The sequence below is a fragment of the Macaca fascicularis genome, chromosome 1 (assembly GCF_037993035.2).
Source record: "Macaca fascicularis isolate 582-1 chromosome 1, T2T-MFA8v1.1".
NCBI lineage: Eukaryota > Metazoa > Chordata > Mammalia > Primates > Cercopithecidae > Macaca > Macaca fascicularis.
The window spans coordinates 42,750,385-42,771,611 of NC_088375.1; the positions used below are offsets into that span (position 1 = coordinate 42,750,385).

At 36.7% G+C, this 21,227-nt stretch overlaps 1 protein-coding gene and 1 pseudogene across 19 annotated transcripts in view; one reads left to right on the top strand and one right to left on the bottom strand.

Annotated features, from left to right (window-relative positions):
• SWT1 (SWT1 RNA endoribonuclease homolog) overlaps window positions 1-21,227 on the top strand; it is a 127,290-nt gene that overhangs the window by 63,774 nt on the left and 42,289 nt on the right. For all 19 annotated transcript variants that reach the window (XR_012430638.1, XR_012430642.1, XR_012430636.1 and 16 more), the window contains one exon: window positions 9,113-9,244. Coding sequence is in view for 11 of the 19 variants with exons in the window: in XM_005540233.4 (XP_005540290.3) it covers window positions 9,113-9,244 (132 nt within the window). In the remaining 8 variants the exon portion in view is untranslated. The remainder of the gene's footprint in view (window positions 1-9,112; window positions 9,245-21,227) is intronic.
• Window positions 3,708-5,335, bottom strand: LOC107129106 (large ribosomal subunit protein uL18-like; annotated as a pseudogene).

Here is a 21,227-nt window from a genome sequence, read left to right on the forward strand (position 1 = left end):
TTTTAAACTTTAAGTTCAGGGGTACACGTGTAAGTTTATTTTATCGGTAAACTTGTGTCATGGGAGTTTGTTGGACAGATTATTTCATTACCCAGGCATTAAGCCTAGTACCCATTAATTGTTTTTCCTGATCCTCTTGCTCCTCCCACCTTCTACCCTCCAATGGGCCCCAGTGTCCATTGTTCCCCTCCATGTGTGCTTGTGTTCTCATCATTTAGCTCCCACTTATAACTGAGCACATGCGGTATTTGGTTTTTTGTTCCTGCATTAGTTTGCTAAGGATAATGCCCTGTATACCCCATGGAGTATTAAGCAGCCATAAGAAAGAATGAGATCATGTCCTTTGCAGGAACATGGATGGAGCTGAAGGCCATTTATCCTTTTGCCCATTTTTAACTGGGTTATCTTGTTTTCTTGCTGTTAGTTTCTTATATATTCTGGATATTAATCCCTTGTGAGATGTAGAGTTTGCATATATTTCCTCCCATTCTCTTGGTTGTCTTTTCACTCTGTTGTTTCCTTTACTGTGTAAAAGCTTTTTAGTTTGATATAGTTCCATTTGTCTATTTTTGGTTTTGTTGCCTGTGCTTTTGAAGGTCTTATTAAAATTCTTGCCCAATTCAATGTCCTGAAGCATTTCCCTTACGTTTTCTTCTAGGAGTTTCATAGTTTTGAGTTTTATACTTAAATCTTCAATTCATTTTGAGTTGGTTTTTCTATATGGTAAGAGGTAGGGGTCTAGTTTCATTCTTCTGCATGTGGATGTCCAGTTTTCCCAGCATCACTTATTGAAAAGACTTTTTCCCAATGTGTGTTCTTGGTACCTGTGTCAAAAATCAGATGGCTTTGGGTATGTTAATTTATTTCTGGGCTCTCTATTCTGTTTCATTGGTTTATGTGTCTATCTTATGCTAGCCAGTACCATGCTGTTTTGGTTACTGTAGCTTTGTGGTATATTTTATTGTTTGTTTTTTTCTTGATTAATTTTTGGTTGTTTGTGGTATGTTTTGAAATCAGGTAGTGTGATGCCTCCAGCTTTGTTCTTTTTGCTCAGGGATTGCTTTGGCTCTTCAAATTTGGCATGCGAAATTTATGATTTTTGTTTGTTTGTTTCTGTGAAGAGTGACACTGGAATTTTGATAGGGATTGCATTAAATCTGTAGATCACTTTGGAAAGTATGATTATTTTGATGATGTTAATTCTTCCAATACATGAACGTGAGATATCTTTCCATTTATTGTATCCCCTTCTATTTCTTTTATCCATGTTTTAGAGTTTTCAGCATAAGATCTTTCACCTCCTTGATTAGGTTTGCTTTTTGGGTAGCTATTATAAATTGAATTGTTTTCTTGTTTTCTTTTTCAGATAGTTCACTATTAGCATATAGGAATGCCATTGACTTTTGTATGTTGATTAGTATCCTGCAACTTTATTGAATTCATTTATTATCTCAAAGAGATTTTTGGTGGAGTCTTAAGGGTTTTCCATATATATGATCATGTTGTCTGTGAACAGGGGTAATTTGACTTCCTTCTTTCCAATTTGGATGCCCTTCATTTCTTTTTCTTGCCTAATTGCTCTAATACTTTCAGTACAATGTTGAATACAAGTGGTAAAAGTGGATGTTCTTGTTCCTTCAGTATGATGTTAGCTATGGGTTTGTCATATATGGCCTTTATTGCATTGAGGTATGCTCCTTCTGTATCTAATTTTTGGGGAGTTTTTAATCATGAAGGGATGTTGAATTTTGTCAAATGCTTTTTCTGCATCTATTGAAATGATCCTATCACTTTTGGTTTTGATTCTGTTAATGTGGTTTATCACATTTATTGATTTGTGTATTTTGAACCATTCTTGCATCCCTGAAATGGATCCCACTTGATCACAGTGAACTTTTTAATGTGTGGTTGGATTCAGTTTGCTAGCATCTTGTTGAGAATTTTCGTACCTATGTTTATCGAGGATATTGGTCTGTAGTTTTCTTACCGTGTCCTTGTCTAGTTTTGAAGTTGGTAATGTTGGCCTCATATAATGAGTTTGCAAGTATTCCCGCTTCTTCAATTTTCTAGAATCATTTGAGGAAAATTGGTATTAACTTTTCTTTAAATATTTGTTAGAATTCAGCAATGATGCCATCAGGTCCCGGAATTTTCATTGATGGAAAATTTTATTACTGATTCAATTTCCTCACTTGTTATGGGTTTGTTCAGATTTCCTATTTCTTCATAATTGAATCCTGGTAGATTGTATGTGTCCAAGAATTTATCTGTTTCTTCTGTGTTATCAAACTTGTTATTGTAGTTATTCATTAATGGCTATTCATAATAGTTTCTTATGATTCTTCATATTTTTGTGGTAATGTCCTTTTCATCTCCGATTTGCGTATTCACTCCTCTTTTTTTTTTTGTCTAGCTAAAGTTTTGTCATTTTTTTTTTAGCACTTTCCTTACAACATTTTGGTCAACAGTGGAATATGTATGACAGTAGTCCCATAAAATTATAATACCCTATCTTTTACTGTACTTTTCCTATGCTTACATATGTTTCAATACCCAAATAGTTAACATTGTATTACAGCTGCCTGCAGTATTCAGTATAGTAATATCCTGTACCAGTTTGTAGCTAAGGAGCAATAGGCTATACCATACAGCATAGACGTCTAGTAAGTCATACCATCTAGGTTTATGTAAATACACTCTAAGATGTTTGCATAACGATGAAATTGCCCAGCAGTGCATTTCTCAGAATGTATTCTCATTGTCTTAAGTGATGCATGACTGTGTTACTGTTATTCATTGTAAGACTTTGTTAAAAGAAGATAAATACTTTTGTTTAAAAGGAAGAAATACTTCTAATACTTTAGTGTACATAAACATAAACTACTGGCTTTATAACCTGTCACGCTAAAGAAATAACAATAAATGGCATGAGAACTAACAATAATATTTACAAATTTATATTTTCATATAAAGCAAAGGGTTTTTTTTTTTCAATCTTAACATATTTTTAAGGTTTTGGCTAATCAGACATTCTGGTTAGCAGAAAGTTACCATATATCCCTGATAGGGATTACCACTTTCAAAATAAAATAGATTAAAACTGTATCTAAGATATTTTAGCTGTCCTTTCTTAGAGTTCATCTGTAATGTGCATGAATTTGTGTTGGATACTAGAGAGTTTTGCGTAGTTTCTGGATAATAGACTTTAATAGCATTTCAGCAAGACAAAAATGCTTATATTGCCTTGTTAATACATATGTATTTAGGCCTACCTTACTGTTTCTCAAGCCTGGTTATGTACCAGACACATTATAGAAGTTTTTCAACATAATCGTTCATGGGCCTTTCATGTAAAGATGCTTATTTGGAAGTCTGGTAGGACCTGTGCACAATTAGTCATATAAAACTACTAGAGTGAGGCTGGAAACAGTGGCTTATACCTGTAATCCCAGCACTTTGGGAGACTGAGGTGGGAGGATCACTTGAGGCCAAATGTTTGAGACCAGCCTGGGCAACACAACAAGACCCTCTCTTTAAAAATCAGTAGCAAATTTGTAGCTCATCAGGTCAGGCTTTTGGTGTCGTTTCTACTTACAAGGAATTTGGGTGTTAGATACTACTCCTGATTCAAGTTAAAACAAACAAAAACAAACAAACAAAAAAGCAACTTCCCTGCTGTTTCTCATTTAAGCTTCTGAGACTTTTTTTTTTTTTTTTTTGCTGTCCATAAGTGTGTTTTCTTTATCTCCAAAATCCTTGTAGAAAATTGTTTGGTTTAGCTCTCAGCAGGCTGCTCCTGAGCTCTGAGGAAGCTTGCCTTCTTTTGAGCTATCTGATCTTTCTTCTGAGCAATGGACATTTTGGAAAAATTTCACCTCTTTTTTTTTTTTTTTTAATTTAAGTTCTAGGGTACATATGCACAACGTGCAGGCTTGTTACATATGTATACTTGTGCCATGTTGGTGTGCTGCACCCATTAACTACTCATTTACATTAGGTATATCTCCTAATGCTATCCCTCCCCCCCCCCCTACCCCATGACAGGCCCGGGTGTGTGATGTTCCCCTTCCTGTGTCCAAGTGATCTCATTGTTCAATTCCCACCTATGAGTGAGAGCATGTGGTGTTTGGTTTTCCGTTCTTGTGATAGTTTCCTGAGAATGATGGTTTCCAGCTGCATCCATGTCCCTACAAAGGACACGAACTCATCCTTTTTTATGGCTGCATAGTATTCCATGGTGTATATGTGCTACATTTTCTTAATCCAGTCTATCATTGATGGACATTTGGATTGGTTCCAAGTCTTTGCTATTGTGAATAGTGCCACAATAAACATATGTGTGCATGTGTCTTTATAGCAAAATGATTTATAATCCTTTGGGTATATACCCAGTAATGGGATGGCTGGGTCAAATGGTATTTCTAGTTCTAGATCCTTGAGGAATCGCCACACTGTCTTCCACAATGGTTGAACTAGTTTATAGTCCCACCAACAGTGTAAAAATGTTCCTATTTCTCCACGTCCTCTCCAGCACCTGTTTTTAACTTCTTTCTTGGGCGTCTTTTCATACACTGGATTCTCTTGTATGGCAGCATGAGCTTTCTTATACATCTCCTCCATCATGTCTGGAGTTACATTGTTCTTTATGTATTGAGAGAACTGTTTCTTGTAAGCATCTTTATCTTCTTCCATTAAGTAGCGCATGTAATCTGCAACATTCTGGCCCATGATGTGCTTCCAGTGTACTTCTGCATTAAATTCCTTGCTTTCTGAATCATAACCAGAGAATCATTTGGTACTATGAAGGATAGACAAGCCTCCATCCACAGCTCCCTTCAAGGTGCCAAAAACTTTATTGCCAGCAGAAGTTCTGGCAACACCTGTGTCCAAATAGCAGTTAAAGGCACCTGGCTGACCATCAATGCTTTCCACATTGTATTCATCGCCAGTCTCCTCCACTTGGCCTTCATAGATCTTGTCCATGCCAAACCTATTGAGAAGCCTGCAGGCCAGCAGCCGGCCAGTACAATATGCTGCAGCATAATTTTTCAGGCCAACCTCCCCGTTATTTTGGCAGTTCGTTTGCATACGCTGTACAGATTATCATATCCCCCTCTATACGAGCAAAAGCAATCTGACGAGTGATATCTCTGTTTGTTACATGAACTATCATCCTGTATTTGGGTGTGTGGTATTTATTTTTATCCTATATCCCCAAGCATTTCCAAATATAGTCATCATTTTTACCCTCTCGTCATCTTCTACATTTCACTTGGTATATCTTAAAGTAGGCCTTATTCTTTACAATTTTAACAAACCCCATCCTGCAGAACAGAGACCTGCAGGACCAGCAGCACTAGCGGGGGGAAAAGGCGAGACATTTTAAAAAATGTGTATCCTGAGGCCAGGCATGATGGCTCATGCCTATAATCCCAGCACTTTGAGAGGCAGAGGTAGGAGGATTGCTTGAGCTGAGGAGTTTAAGACCAGCCTGGGCAACATGGTGAGATTTTGTCTCTACAAAAAAATTTTAAAATTAGCTGGCCACAGTGGCATGCATCTGCGGTCCCAGCTACTCAGGAGGCTGAAGTGGGACCATCACTTGAGTCCGGGAGGTAGAAGCTGCAGTGCGCTGTAATCATGCCATTGCACTGCAGCCTGGATGACAGAGTGAGACCCTGTCTCAAAAAGAAAGGATATCAAAAAAGTTTGGGAACCTGTGGTAAACATCTTTAAGCAGTATGTCACATTAAAATATATATCCACGCACTCAGTATGTTTTTCTTCAACCTTAAGGTACATTTTCTACCAGATGCAGTGGTTCACACCCATAATCCCAGCACTTTGGGAGGCTGAGGCAAGAGGATCGTCTGAGCTCAGGAGTTTGAGACCAGCCTGGGCAACATAGCGAGACCTCATCTTTACTAGAAATCAAAAAAGTTGGCCTTGTGTGGTAGCCATCGCCTGTAGTGCCAGCTACTAGGGAGGCTAAGGTGAGAGAATTGCTTGAGCTCAGGAGATCAAGGCTGCAGTGAGCTGTGATCGCACCACCGTACTCCAGCCTGGGCAATTGAGCATGACCCTGTCTCAAAAAAAGGATACATTTTCAAGTGAAGGACCTCTACATTTTAGCCATGGATCCAATAGTTAATACATTGCACAGTGTCTATAAAAGTCTAGAATCAAGGGAAAATGGTGTATTTATTGTATTTTTTTCATACTTTTAGGCACTTGGTAGTAGGTCATTTGATCATGATGCCTTAAGAGGAAAGAAGAAAGGGAGGAATAGTAACATGGATTTAGGGAGGAGTGGTAGTTACAGTGTTAGAGAGTGTTCAAGAAAACCTTCATTTAAAAAATGACATTTGTACTGTCTTGAAGGAGGTGGGGATGGGAGCGTATAGTTATTTACAGGAAAAGCGTTTCAGATAGAAGAACAGAAATTACAAGGAGCTGGAAAGAACATATCTAATATGTTGGGTGAACTGAAAGGCCAGTGTGGCTGGAGCAAGGGGGCAGAGCAGGAGGAGATGAAGTGGGGAGGGACAGTGTGCTGATTGTGTGGGGCTAGTAAGCCATTGTAAGAATTTAGGGCTTTTACTCTTAGCAAAAGCTACAGCACAATTTTAAGCAAAGAAATGACAAGATCAGGCCTGTGTTTTAAAAAAGATTGCTCTGCCTTGTTGCGAGCAGGCTGTGAAGTGATGAGGGTGAGGCAGGAAGAGGGCGAGATACCAGTTAGGTGTCTACTGTGATAATCCAGGTGGAAAATGTTGATGATTTGGGTCAGGGCAGTTGTGGGAGAGATGTTAAGAATTGGTCAAATGCTGGATATATTTTAAAGGTAAGAACAAGATTTGCCGATACATCTCAAGAGACAGGAGCAAAAATAGTAGTACCCACAGCAAAAGATGATTGTACCTGCCAATCCTATGACTGGTATGGTTATTTTCATCCTCATCTCATGCTCATTTCTCCCACATTTTGTCATTTAGGATAAACCCTGGAGGAAGGGCTTTTAGTGCCCTCATCCTTTTACCTAAATTGTATAAATCTATATAAAAATTATAATGGAAGTTTTTGGAATGATGGTATCTAGTATATAGTATTTTGATTTACTGATGGCTTTCCTGGTAGATGTTGTTTCCTGTTTTCTCTCTCAGTCTCCTCCTGCCTCCCCAACCATTCCCTCACAACCACACCTCCACACACACAATTTGCTTGTATATCCAGAAAAAGATGAAGAAAGAACCATGTATGTTAGTAATGCTTATCTCTGGTTGGTAGACTGTGGGTATTACATATTCTCTTTTTACATTCTTTTGGCTTTAAATGTAGAAAAAGATTTTAATTGTAAATATTTTAAAATAAAATAAATTTGGTTTTATCTAAAAAATAACAAATGCACCACACAAATACCTGGAATAGGTAAATCCATGGAGACAGAAAGCAGAGTGGTGGTTGCTGGGTTTGGCGGAGCAAGAGGAGAATCCTGGGGAGTAACCACCCGGATTCAATTTCCTTTTCAGGTAACGAAATGTTCTGTAACTAGATAGTGGTGATGGTTACACAGCATTGTGAGTGTACTAAATGCCACTGAATTATATGCTTCAGAATGTTCAAAGTGGTGAATTTTATGTTAAGTGTGTTTTACAACAGTTATAAAAGGAATACTTTGGAAAGTACAAAGTAGGGAAGGAAATTCCTTTGAGTGCTGCTGCCTAAAGTCTACTGTAGTCAACATTGTGAATTTATTAAGCACACTCAGCCATGTTTTTTAGGAATATTATTAGTTTCCTACAGCTGCTCTAGCAAAGTATCACAAACTGGCTGACCCAAAACAGCAGAAATATTTTCGCTCACAGACCTGGAGGCCAAACATTTGAAATCCAAGTGTCTGCAGGCTTGGTTCTTCTGGAGTTTCTGAGGGAGGATCTGTTTCATGTCTTTCTCTTTTCTTCTGGTAGTTGCGGGAAGTCCTTGCCTTGCAGCTGTATCACTCCCATCTCTGCCTTTTTCTTCACATAGAGTAGGGCCCGTTCTAATCCAGCATGAACTCATTTTAACTTAACTAGTTACATCTCAAAGATCCTGTTTCAAACAAGGTAACATTCTGAGGTTCTGGGTGAATGTAGGAGTTACGGGGGGACACTATTCAAACCAAGCATAATGTGTTTTGGATTTTTACATTGTTGTCCTTATGTTATAAAGTAAATTTTCTCTACTTTTATTTTTCTATTTCATAGGTGGCATAAGCATCATTTTAGTAGTTTGGTGTTTTGTGTGTGTGTGTGTGTGTTTGTTTTGTTTTGAGACAGGGTCTCACTTTGTTGCCCAGGCTGGAATGCAGTGGCACGATGACAGCTCTCTGAAGCCTCGAACTCCTGGGTTCAAGTGATCCTCCCACCTTAGCCTCCCAAGTAGCAGGGACTACAGGCAGTGCCACCACGCCTGGCTACTTTTTAAATTTTTTTCTAGAGACAAGGTCTAACGATGTTGCCCAGGCAGGTCTCAAACTTCTGGCCTCAAGTGATCCTCCCTTCTCGGCCTTTCAAAGTGTTGAGATTACATGGGTGAGCCATCATGCCCAGCCTAGTTTGGTATTTTATCAAGTGGCCAACTTACTGATTATTTAACACTGTTTATATTGTTATACATTTAAGGTGTTACTAATTGTTGCCTGATTCTGAATAACTGTTATTAATTTATGATAAATTTCTACAAGTGAAATTACTAGGAAACTTCTAGTTTCAACAGGAATAATCTGATCTCTAATTTTTTTCTTCATCCGTCTCATCCTGAGTACTGACTTGAATGCATATTGATAGCATTACTTCTCCTCTATCTCTTGTGGTCTCTTAGAATGAAACAATATCACACAACTTTCATAGTATTACTTTAGATTAGACCTGTATAGTGTCTGAACTAGATCCTTTACGTGAATATTATCCCAGACTTTCATATTTCACTATCTTTTACTTCTAATTTAAATAGATCAGCATTCTGAGAGATTAATGATAATAAATACTACTTTATACATTTGCAACAGAAATACTTGAATTACTTTAAATATGTATGTATACCTATGAGTATCTTTTTTTCTCTATTTTAGCACAAATGTGTTTCAGAGATTGGGCTCAAATTCAGCTCTGACTACATCAAATATAGCATCATTTGAAGAAGCTTTTATATATCTTCAAAAGTTAATGGCAGCTGTGAGGGATATTCTTGAAGGAATTCAAAGGTAAATACTTTATTAATTTTAAAGTGTTATTTACTTATTACTTTTCTCTTTCTCCTAGGCTTACCAACTTTTTCAGAGTTGCTAGGAGTCACCTAGCAAATTTTATAAACTAATGACTTTTAGATTCAACTGTTTCTCCTTCTTCTGCCAATAATCCCTATTTCTAGTTGAGATCACAAGAATGTTTCCACCTTTTCCCTCTCTAGAAAAAATATACCAGCTTTTTTGTAAACTTCATGAACTTTTTCATTATTGTGTAACTATAACTCCTAGAACAGGGCCTGTCCTGTAATGGGCACTCCATAATTACTTATGGAATAAATATATGTTAAGGTAATTATCATTGCTCTTGAAAACAAATATGTTAATATTTTAATGCGATTTTTTTCTTTCAATGTAGTTTTACAGAACTACAAACTGAAATAAGTTTGAAAAGCAACATAGTTGCTGGGTGTGGTGACTCACACCTGTAATCCCACCACTTTGGGAGGCTGAGGCGGGTGGATCACTTGAGGTCAGGAGTTTGAGACCAGCCTTGCCAACATAGTGAAACCCTGGCTTTCCTAAAAATACAAAAAATTAGCCGGGCATTGTGGCAAACACCTATAGTCCTAGCTACTTGGGAGGCTGAGGCAGGAGAATCTCAAAAAAAAAAAAAAAAAAAAAAAGGCAATATAGTCTTATGATGCTTTGAAAATTTATACACGTGATTATTTAAAATATTTGTGATGTATATGGAAAATATAGTGCCAGCAAGCTATAGAATAGACCTTGGCACTTTATAGCATGAAATATAGCTTTCTTTTGTGGCACTAAAGGAGGATACTTCTAACCTTTGCAGTTTTATTATGTACCAAGATTGTTTGACCTGAATTAGATATACAGGTTAACAACACAAAAATACTGTTCTTTATAAATTAAAACAAAAACAAAACTGAGTTGATTTTGCTATGTTCAAGTTTGAGAAACTTGAATTTTCAGAAGTTTTTTTTTTTTCATTTCTCTTTAATGGTTTTTGGAAACTATTGTTAATATACAAGGCATTTTTGTCTTGTTAATCTAGAAGGCATTTTTGCCTCTTTTTGGATCAGAGTTGGCTTAAATAATTCTTTTTTTTTTTTGAGACAGAGTCTCGCTCTGTTGCGCAGGCTGGAGTTCGGTGGCACGATCTCGGCTCACTGCAAGCTCCGCCTCCCAGGTTCACGCCATTCTCCTGCCTCAGCCTCCCGAGTAGCTGGGACTATAGGCGCCGCCACCACGCCCGGCTAATTTTTTGTATTTTTAGTAGAGATGGGGTTTCACTGCGTTAGCCAGGATGGTCTCGATCTCCTGACCTCGTGATCCGCCCACCTCGGCCTCCCAAAGTGCTGGGATTACAGGCGTGAGCCACCGCGCCCGGCCGGCCTAAATAATTCTTAAAATAAAAAGTTATCTAAACCTTCTGCCACCCTTAAGTTATTAATGAATTTAAAGTATGGCAGATCCTAATACAAGTTAAATGTTACCTCTGAATGCAACTAGTCCCTTTATAATTTAAAGCCTTGTTAAAATAAGAGTGGCTCTATAAGGGTGAACTATTCAGTTCTGATTTTAGCTATGTAAAAACTTTTGTCCACTCTAGATTGCATAAAAGCCATCTTTGACAGTGTATTTTCTACAGAAAGTAAGGCTATAAATCTGTATTTAATAAATCAGCAGATGTTCCTTGAGCACCTGCTATACTTGGTGTCATACTAGGCACTGGGGACCAAAGAGAAATAAGATGTGACCTCTGACTCCAAACAGCTGTAGAAATAATTCAATCATATTAAAACAGATCTTGCAATCAAAAGATATTAGTATTTTAATAGGGATATATATATATATATATATGCAGTGGCAGGAGGAAGGGCTGGCAAAAGATGAGGCTGGATTGAGGTTGGAGGATCGTGTCTCAAGCCATGCAAAGCAGTTTCCATTTTATTTGATAGGCCAGTATTTCGGACATTCAGAGCTGTTAATTATGTGCCAGAAGTGTTTCTGGTTCAAAAAACTTTGGAAATAGTGTGTACTATACCACCTTCTGGGGAAATCACTTGTATTATTAGCATATTAATGGCTTTGTAAACCTCTGCTGTAAGGAAATATTTTTAATTTTAGGAACTTTAAAACATATTGACGCCTGGATCCTCCACCCCAGAGATTCATATGTAATTAGTCTGGGGTGTGCCTGGCAATCAAGATTTAAAAAATTTCCCCAGGTAATTCATATGTGTCAGTAAGGTTGAGAACCTCTAGCCAATATGCTTATTTAGTGGTTCTCAAAGTGTAATCACAAGACCAGCATCGTCACCACATCTAACTTGTCAAAAGTGCAGATTTTCAGGCCCTCTCAGATTTATTCAGTCAGAAACTCTGGGCATGAGGCCTATAGGTCTGTATCCTCTAGGTGATTCTATTCAAGCTGAAGGCTGAGCATCACTGGCCCAAGTGATTCTCAGCCCTAGTGGCAGACTATAATCACCTGGGAGTTTAAAAAAATAACAGTGATCTTTTCAAAAAACCCAACTCCTGGATTCATTGAGTTTTTGAAGGGGTTCTCGTGTCTCTGTCTCCTTCAGTTCTGCTCTGATCTTAGGTATTTCTTGTCTTCTGCTAGCTGTTGAATTTGTTTGCTCTTGCATCTCTACTTCTTTTAATTGTAATATTAGGGTGTCAATTTTAGATCTTTCCTGCTTTCTCTTGTGGGCATTTAGTGCTATCAATTTCCCTTTCCACACTGCTTTAAATGTGTCTCAGAGATTCTGGTATGTTGTGTCTTTGTTCTCATTGGTTTCAAAGAACATCTTTTTCTGCCTTCATTTCATTATTTACCCAGTAGTCATTCAGGAGCAAGTTGTTCAGTTTCCGTGTAGTTGTGCAGTTTTGAGTGAGTTTCTTAATCCTGAATTCTAATTTGATTGCACTGTGGTCTGAGAGACAGTTTGTTATGATTTCCATTCTTTTGCATTTGCTGAGGAGTGTTTTACTTCGAATTATGTAGTCAATTTTAAAATAAGTGCAGTGTGGTGCTGAGAAGAATGTATATTCTGTTGATTTGGGGTGGAGAGTTCTGTAGATGTCTATTAGGTCTGCTTGGTCCAGAGCTGAGTTCAGGTCCTGGATGTCCTTGTTAGTTTTCTGTCTCATTGATCTGTCTAATATTGACAGTGGGGTAGTAAAGTTTCCCACTATTATTGTGTTGGAGTCTAAGTCTCTTTGTAGGTCTCTAAGAACTTGCTTTATGAATCTGGGTACTCCTGTACTGGATGCATGTGTATTTAGGATAGTTAGCTCTTCTTATTACATTGATTCCTTTAGCATTATGTAATGCCTTTCTTTGTCTTTTTTGATCTTTGTTTGTTTAAAGTTTGTTTTATCAGAGACTAGGATTCCAACCCCTGCTTTTTTTTTTTTTTTTTTTTTTGCTTTCTATTTGCTTCACAATATTCCTCCATCCCTTTATTTTGAGCCTATGTGTGTCTCTGCAAATGAGATGAGTCTCCTGAATACAGCACACCAATGGGTCTTGATTCTTTATTCTGTTAGCCAGTCTGTGTCTTTTAATTGGGGAATTTAGCCCATTTACATTTAAGGTTAATATCGTTATGTGTGAATTTGATCCTGGCAGTATGATGCTAGCTGGTTTTCTTTGCCTGTTAGTTGACACAGTTTCTTCATAGCATCGATGGTCTTTACATACAATTTGTATGTTTTTGCAGTGGCTGGTACCAGTTGTTCCTTTCCATGTTTAGTGCTTCCTTCAGGAGCTCTTGTATGGCAGGCAGCTAGCTAGACTAATAAGAAAAGAGAGAAGCATCAAAAAATGCAATAAAAAAAGATAAAGGACATATCACCACCCATCCCACAGAAATACAAACTACCATCAGAGACTACTTGTAAACACCTTTATGCAAATAAACTAGAAAATCTAGAAGAATTGGATAAGTTTCTGGACACATATACCCTCCTAAGACTAAACCAGGAAGAGGTTGAATCCCTGAATAGACAAGTTCTGAAATTGAGGCAGCAATTAATAGCCTACCAACCAAAAAAAGTCCAGGGCCAGATGGATTCACAGCCGAATTCTACCAGAGGTACAAAGAGGAGCTGGTACCATTCCTTCTGAAACTATTCTAAACAATAGTAAAAGAGGGAGTCCTCCCTAACACGTTTTATGAGGCCAGCATCATCCTGATACCAAAACCTGGCAGAGACACAACAAAAAAGAAAATTTCAGGCCAATATCCCTGATGAATATCAATGCAAAAATCCTAATAAAACAGTGGCACACCAAATCCAGCAGCACATCAAAAAGCTTATTCACCATGATCAAGCCGGCTTCATCCCTGAGATGCAAGGCTGGTTCAACATATGCAAATCAATCAATATAATCCATCACATAAATAGAACCAATGATTAAAATCACATGATTATCTCAATAGATGCAGAAAAGGCCTTCGACAACATTCAATAGCCCTTCTTGCTAAAAACTCTCAATGTAACTCAGTATTGATATAACGTATCTCAAAATAACAAGAGCTATTTATGACAAACCCACAGCCAGTATCATACTGAATGGGCAAAAACTGGAAGCATTCCCGGCACAAGACAAGGATGCCCTCTCTTACCACTCCTATTCAACATAGTATTGGAAGTTCTGGCCAGGGCAATCAGGCAAGAAAAAGAAATAAAGGGTATTCAAATAGGAAGAGAAGAGGTCAAATTGTCTCTGTTTACAGACGACGTGATTGTATATTTAGAAAACCCCATTGTCACTGGGCGCGGTGGCTCAAGTCTGTAATCCCAGCACTTTGGGAGGCTGAGACAGGTGGATCACGAGGTTAGGAGATCGAGACCATCCTGGCTAACATGGTGAAACCCCGTCTCTACTAAAAAATACAAAAAAAATAGCTGGGCGAGGTGGCGGGCGCCTGTAGTCACAGCTACTCGGGAGGCTGAGGCAGGAGAATGGTGTAAACCCTGGAGGCGGAGCTTGCAGTGAGCAGAGATCCGGCCACTGCACTCCAGCCTGGGCGACAGAGCGAGACTCCGTCTCAAAAAAAAAAAAAAAAGAAAACCCCATCATCTCAGCCTCAAATCTCCTTAAGCTGATAAGCAACTTCAGCAAAGTCTCAGTATACAAAATCAATGTGCAAAAATCACAAGCATTCCTTTACAACAATAACAGAGAGCTAAATCAAGAGTGAACTCCCATTCACAGTTGCTACGAAGACAATAAAATACCTAGGAATCCAACTTACAAGGGATGTGAAGGACCTCTTCAAGGAGAACTACAAACCACTGCTCAAAGAAGTAAGAGAGGACACAAACAAATGGAAAAACATTCCATGCTCATGGATGGGAAGAATCAATATCATCAAAATGGCCATACTGCCCAAAGTAATTTATAGATTCAGTGCTATCCTGATCAAGCTACCATTGACTTTCTTCACAGAATTGGAAAAAACGACTTTAAATTTCATATGGAACCAGAAAAGAGCCTGCATAGCCAAGACAATCCTAAGCAAAAAACAAAACAAAACAAAAACCTAAACAATCCTAACAAAGCTGGAGGCATCACGCTACCTGACTTCAAACCATACTAGAAGGCTACAGTAACAAAAACAGCATGGTACTGGTACCAAAACAGAGATATAGACCAATGAAACAGAACAGAGGCCTCAGAAATAACACCACACATCTACAACCATTTGATCTTTGACAAACCTGACAAAAACAAGCAATGGGGAAAGGATTCCCTGTGTTGGGAAAACTGGCTAGCCATATGCAGAAAGCTGAAACTAGATTCCTTCCTTACACCTTACACAAAAATTAACTCAAGATGGATTTAAGACTTAAACATAAGACCTAAAACGATAAAAACTTTAGAAGAAAACCTATTCAGGACATAGGCATGGGCAAAGACTTCATAATTAAAACACCAAAAAACAATGGCAACAAAAGCCAGAATAGACAAATGGGATCTGATTAAAGAGCTTCTGCACAGCAAAAGAAACTATGGTCAGAGAGAACAGGCAACCTACAGAATGGGAGAAAATTTTTGCAACCTACTCATCTGACAAAGGGCTAATATCCAGAATATACAAATAACTTAAACAGATTTACAAGAATAAAATAACCCCATCAAAAGGTGGGTGAAGGATATGAACAGACACTTCTCAAAAGAAGACATTTATGCAGCCAACAAATATGTGAAAAAAGCTAATCGTCACTGGTCATTAGAGAAATGCAAATCAAAAACACAATGAGATACCATCTCATGCCAGTTAGAATGGTGATCATTAAAAAGTCAGGAAGCAACAGATGCTGGAGAGGATATGGAGAAATAGAATGCTTTTTCACTGTTGGTGGCAATTAGCTCAACCATTGTGGAAGACAGTGTGGCGATTCCTCAAGGGTCTACATCTAGAAATACCATTTGACCCAGCAATCCCATTCCTGGGTATATATCCAAAGGATTACAAATCATTCCACTATAAAGACACATACACACATATGTTTATTGCAGTAGTGTTCATAATAGCAAAGACTCGAAACCAACCCTAATGCCTATCAGTGGTAGACTGGATGAAGAAAATGTGGCACATATACACCATGGAATACTATGCAGCCATAAAAAAGGATGAGTTCATGTCCTTTGCAGGGAGATGGATGACTCTGGGAACCATCATTCTCAGCAAACTACTACAAGAACAGAAAACCAAATGCCACATGTTCTCACTCGTAGGTGGGAATTTAACAATGAGAATACGTGGACACAGGGAGGGGAACATCACACAGTGGGGCCTGTTGGGGGGCGGGGTCTAGGGGAGGGATAGCATTAGGAGAAATACCTAATGTAGATGATGGGTTAATGGGTGTAGCAGACCACCATGGCACGTGTATACCTATGTAAGAAACCTGCCCGTTCTGCACATGTACCCCAGAACTTAAAGTATAATAAATAATAAAATAATAATAATAACAGTATTCAGGCCCTACCTTAATCCTATTAAATCTGAAACTGAGAATGGGACATGGTCAGACATTTCTACAGACTCCCCAAGTGATGTGGGCGGGACCAGGGTTAAGAAGGTTTAGCATGTATTGCTTACATAAGCAGTATCTAAAATAAATAATTACTTGAATTTTAAGGCTAATATAATTTGTTTCTCTTTCATCTTAAGGACATCTAGCACTAGGGATAGGAAAAGATTGGTAGCTCTGCTACCTTTTAGCATGTGACCTGGGGTAATTTTTTTTTAGACAGAGTGTTACTCTGTTTCCCAGGCTGGAGTATAGTGGAGCGATCATGGCTCACTGTAACCTCAAATTCCTGAACTCAGGCAATCTAACTTAAATAAAAATATCTGTAGGTATTTGTGTAGAGCAAGGAGGTTGTATTTTTAAGCTTTCCAGGGCATTTGTGTGCAGGTGGTGAGAGATCACATTTAATAAAACTAATGCACTTTTTTGTAATGTTACATTAGAGAATGCTTTCTCTTGAGCTACCAGTAGGGGGCATTGTGAATTAACTGGTTTGCTTATCTCACCATTCACTTAATAGTAAACTACAAAATTGTGAAGTTTTTTGTTTTTTTTTTTTTAAAACCCTGCAGATAATAGGCATTTAAATTAAAATTTAATAAAAGGTAATAATTGTTTTTTCAAGTGTGCATGTAGTGCTTAAAATCTTTCAAGAAAGAAAATCATGTTAAAAGAAGCTCAGTTTAAAAATTTATTTTTGCTAAATATTGATTTAAAATTTTGTAAACATTGAAATTGCACACAATTTATAGTGACTGAAAATTAGCATTTTTGATGCTTGCTAAAATGACCTAGTATCATTTGGTTTTGAGATATATACTCTGGGATTATATGTTAGCTCTATTCCCTTCTGTTTTAAAAATAGTAGATCATATATACTGTTACATTGGGGCTCAATAATTGACCTTTAGCTTGGCCTTTCAGTTAAAGAAGTGAATGAAAATATATTTGATAGACTAACAGCTTTGGGTTCTAGTTCTAGATTTATCCCCTTGTAGCTGACTTTGGGCATGTCATTTACCCTCTAAGTCACAGTTCCTTTCCTTGTTAAATGAGAATCCTGGTACCTTCTTTAGAAGAGTGTATGAAATGATGTATGTGAAAATACTTTCTGACTATGTTTACATGCCCTAATCTTGCTTTTTCCTTAAAGGTGATATGTTAAGTTTGAAATGTTTAAAATGTGTACTTCAGTTTTAAGAAAGCTCTAAACATGATTGTGGTTAAGATTGAAAATATTAGTGGAGCAGTTGTTGGTACAGTTATACATTTGACAGCAAAATACCTAATTTTGCAAAGTTTGAAAAAGGGTGAGGATTTTGCAAATTCCTGTATTTTCTGAACACTTTCTTTTTGGGTAGGAGAAGAACTTTAATTAGCTTATTTGCTATTCGTTTAGAAATTACTTCTCTCCTCATCTTTTCTTTTATATGTGTTAATTTGAGGACTTTTGTTAATAGTTTTCTTATCTAACCACTAGATAGCCAAGGACAATGTTGATCATTTTTTTTTTTTCAGATAGACAGAAGTGTTTTAAGATTTATTTTTGGTCAGTACTACATAGTCTTAATTTATACTTTTGTAAACTTATGTCTAGATTGATCAAGTAACTCTTAAGACCACAGAAACCTTTTGCTTAGTATATAAACATGATAAAGTTTCATTTGGAGCAAAAATTAATTGGAGAGTTGTATTGCAAATTTCTAAAAATAGGGAAAGTTCTACTTTGTGTATTGATCAAAAAACATTGTCTGCATATATTTTTGCTTAAACTGTCATCTTTACAGAGTTAACTAAACAGGTCATGTAATCCAACTCTGAGGCCCACTGTAAATGCGTGCAGCTTCAACTTGAAAGCTAATATTCAAAGCAACAGTACAAGTGTTTTAGATATGTTTCTGTGTCTGTGAAATAGATAATGAGCTACCTGATTTAGAAGCTGAGAAGAAGGAGGGTGAAGGTGAGAAACTTTAACTTGCTTAGGTTTTTAGGTTGTATTTCATCTTTATAAAATAAGGTTGAAATTATTTTTAAAAAACAAAAGGTAGTATTTTAAATCCAAAAATATACTAGTTTATGCCCAAATATGTTTGGTTTAACATGTAAAACTTTGCATATGTGAGTTTCATGAACTCAAGTAGCTTTATTTGAAATGTTTGAGATAATGAGTGGTTTCTTGGTTTATTATTTTGAATCATATATGGGGTGGGAAAGAGGCAGAGGGAATTTCTATTCCTTTAAAATAGGCACATTTTGAGGACATGCTTTTATATTAAAAGCTATCTCAAGTGTATATAGCTTAGTTTTTTTCTAGCTGTCATTTTGTTTGGTCGTATTTAAATTTAGCAATAAATGACTGCTAACTGTTGTGTTTGGACATGATCATATGCTGCATGGGCTTTTGTACTTCATCGTAGAACAGGATTTTGGAAAATAAAACCTCAGTTTCGATTTAGGAAAGGAAAATGATTAATTTTTATTGAGTTTCATCTTCAAAGTTTTAATAACCTCTATCGCGTTCTTGTGGCTTTAGTTTGAAATACTCTAGACAGCTGTTTTTCTAAAATAATTGCAGTCATGAAGTTGGGGGTTTTTTGGTGTGATTTACATATATTTTCTGTTTTATTATTAAACCTATAAAAATTAATTTTCCTATCCCCTACCCCATTTTAACATAAGAACAGACCATATATGGTATATTTATGGATTATTTCTGGGAAAAGAAACCTTAAAATCACAGTAGCTTTTCAGATCCACTAATATGCTTCAAAGATACTAATTTTTGCTTTTGAGATAAAATGTTATTAACTTAGCCTCTTTAACTTACTGTAAATGTTGATAGTTGACCTCTTAAGATTTTATAAAAGGTTATTTAGAATTGGTCATCCTTTAGTTTACACAAAGGTAACACACTTTAGGCTACTTCTTTAAACTAGTTGTTGAAACTAAAGGTTCTGTCAGAGGCACGCTAATGTGTAGAAAATAAAGACCTTAAAAACTTCATCCTTTGAAGTTTAGAAGTGATTTTTTTAAACTCTGAACTCATTGCAGTGTGCAAAATATTCAGCCGTCATTATCTAGAGTGGAGGGGTTTATTCATGTTTGTGTCTGACCTACTTTCTTTGAGGCTTGGCCTTTTCACCTTTAGATAATTAGGCTTCACCTCCCACCCTTCCGCTAGGGTTTCATGGCTCCTCAGATGTCACTGCGTTACCTTTTCAGACTTTCAATACACTCCTTGTCCTTTCACCACCAAGTATATCAGTTGCTTTGTAGAGTAAGAAAAAATAATACAATTTATTGTTTAAAAATGAAAATACTTTGTTGCTTCATCCTTCATGCCACCATTTTGTAAAAAATAGTTTTATTTTTTATAATTTATTTTATAATCAGCTCCCTAATACTTTGAATGACTCTAGCACGGAAACTGTCTTACTTTTCTGTATCTGGAGCCTTGTACAGGTAATGACACGAAGTAGATGGTCAGTAAGTGATTACTGAATGAGTGTTTTATAGTCTTTGTGATAGAAGGCGACTTCTTTTAAGGCTGAATGCTAATTGTACTACATTATGACATTAGATGAATAGCTAATGTAGAGGTTTTAAAAGAGGTATAGAAGAGAGATGAGCAAGCTACGAAAGGTTAAAGAATAAGAAAATCAATTAAGAGGAAGGAGAAAGACTGGGAGAGAGAGAGATTAAGAAGATTAAAAAGGCATTTATGTCTAGAGCAGATGATGAAGCCTCCAGTAATTCACCCAAATGTCTCTTCGGGTTACATTGTTATCCTTGATTACTTTATCAAAGATAGATTATTACTTATAGATTACTCTCTAGATCAACTATGTAAATTAGGGCTAGTGGAAGGAAAGATAGGATCTAGGAAGAGTTAGACTCAAGGAGTATAAGCAGACAGTTCTTTTTATAAGATATTATAGACTTATATAACATCATATATGTAAAATATAGACAGTTATCTTATTAATAGCTTTTGTGGTATAATATTGCAGTTTGACAAATGCAGTTAATGTGTATATCAAATTTTATATGTAATGTGTAACAAAATTTTTATTAAAGTAGCTGATAAAATATGTGGCATTCATGTATCAGTCGGACTGAATTTTTCAGTAACCACCTGATTTTTTTAAACCTGGGTCTGTATGTTACTGAAGATAATAGGTCACTATGACTTAATTTTTAGAATAACTGGATTTCATTTTACATATCTAAAACTCTTGTCTGTGTGTCCCAGCATTTGTCATTCAAGAATTGGAAATAAAGACCTTTTATTTACCTTAAATATCAGCGGAGAAATGTTCTAGTTATTCCCACTGCCCCTAGAGTGGACTTAGGTGTTAGTGTTCCCTTGGCCAGTATAATTCAGTTTTGGATGACAGAGTTAAATGTATCCCATCATAAATTCTCAAATCACATCCAAATTAAGCAATTGAATATAATATGAAGATTACTTCTTGAAGATAACATATTTTAACTTGTTTATGGAGTTTTTATTCATAATCTATTCTTTTATTTAAATTCTTGTTTTATACCTGACTAATCTACCTAATGACTTATTGTTCTGATATTTAATTAAAATTCCTTGCTATTAAGTCTTGTTTTAAGAAATGCTAAAACCACCAGATGGAATAAATGACCTAATAAGTCAGTGATGTTAAACACCAGTAAAAGAAATGAAATTAGGGAGAAATCAATTGAAGGTTCTGAATAAGGGCTATCATAATAATTTTAACTTAAATAACAAGTATATAGTAAGTATATGGGATAAAGCCAGATGATCAGTTCTAATTCCTTCTTACAAAGCAGTTATATAAAAGGGGTAAAGGTAGAGTTTCACTCTGACGCCCAGGCTGGAGTGCAGTGCTGTGATCTCAGTTCACTGCAGCCACCACCTCCT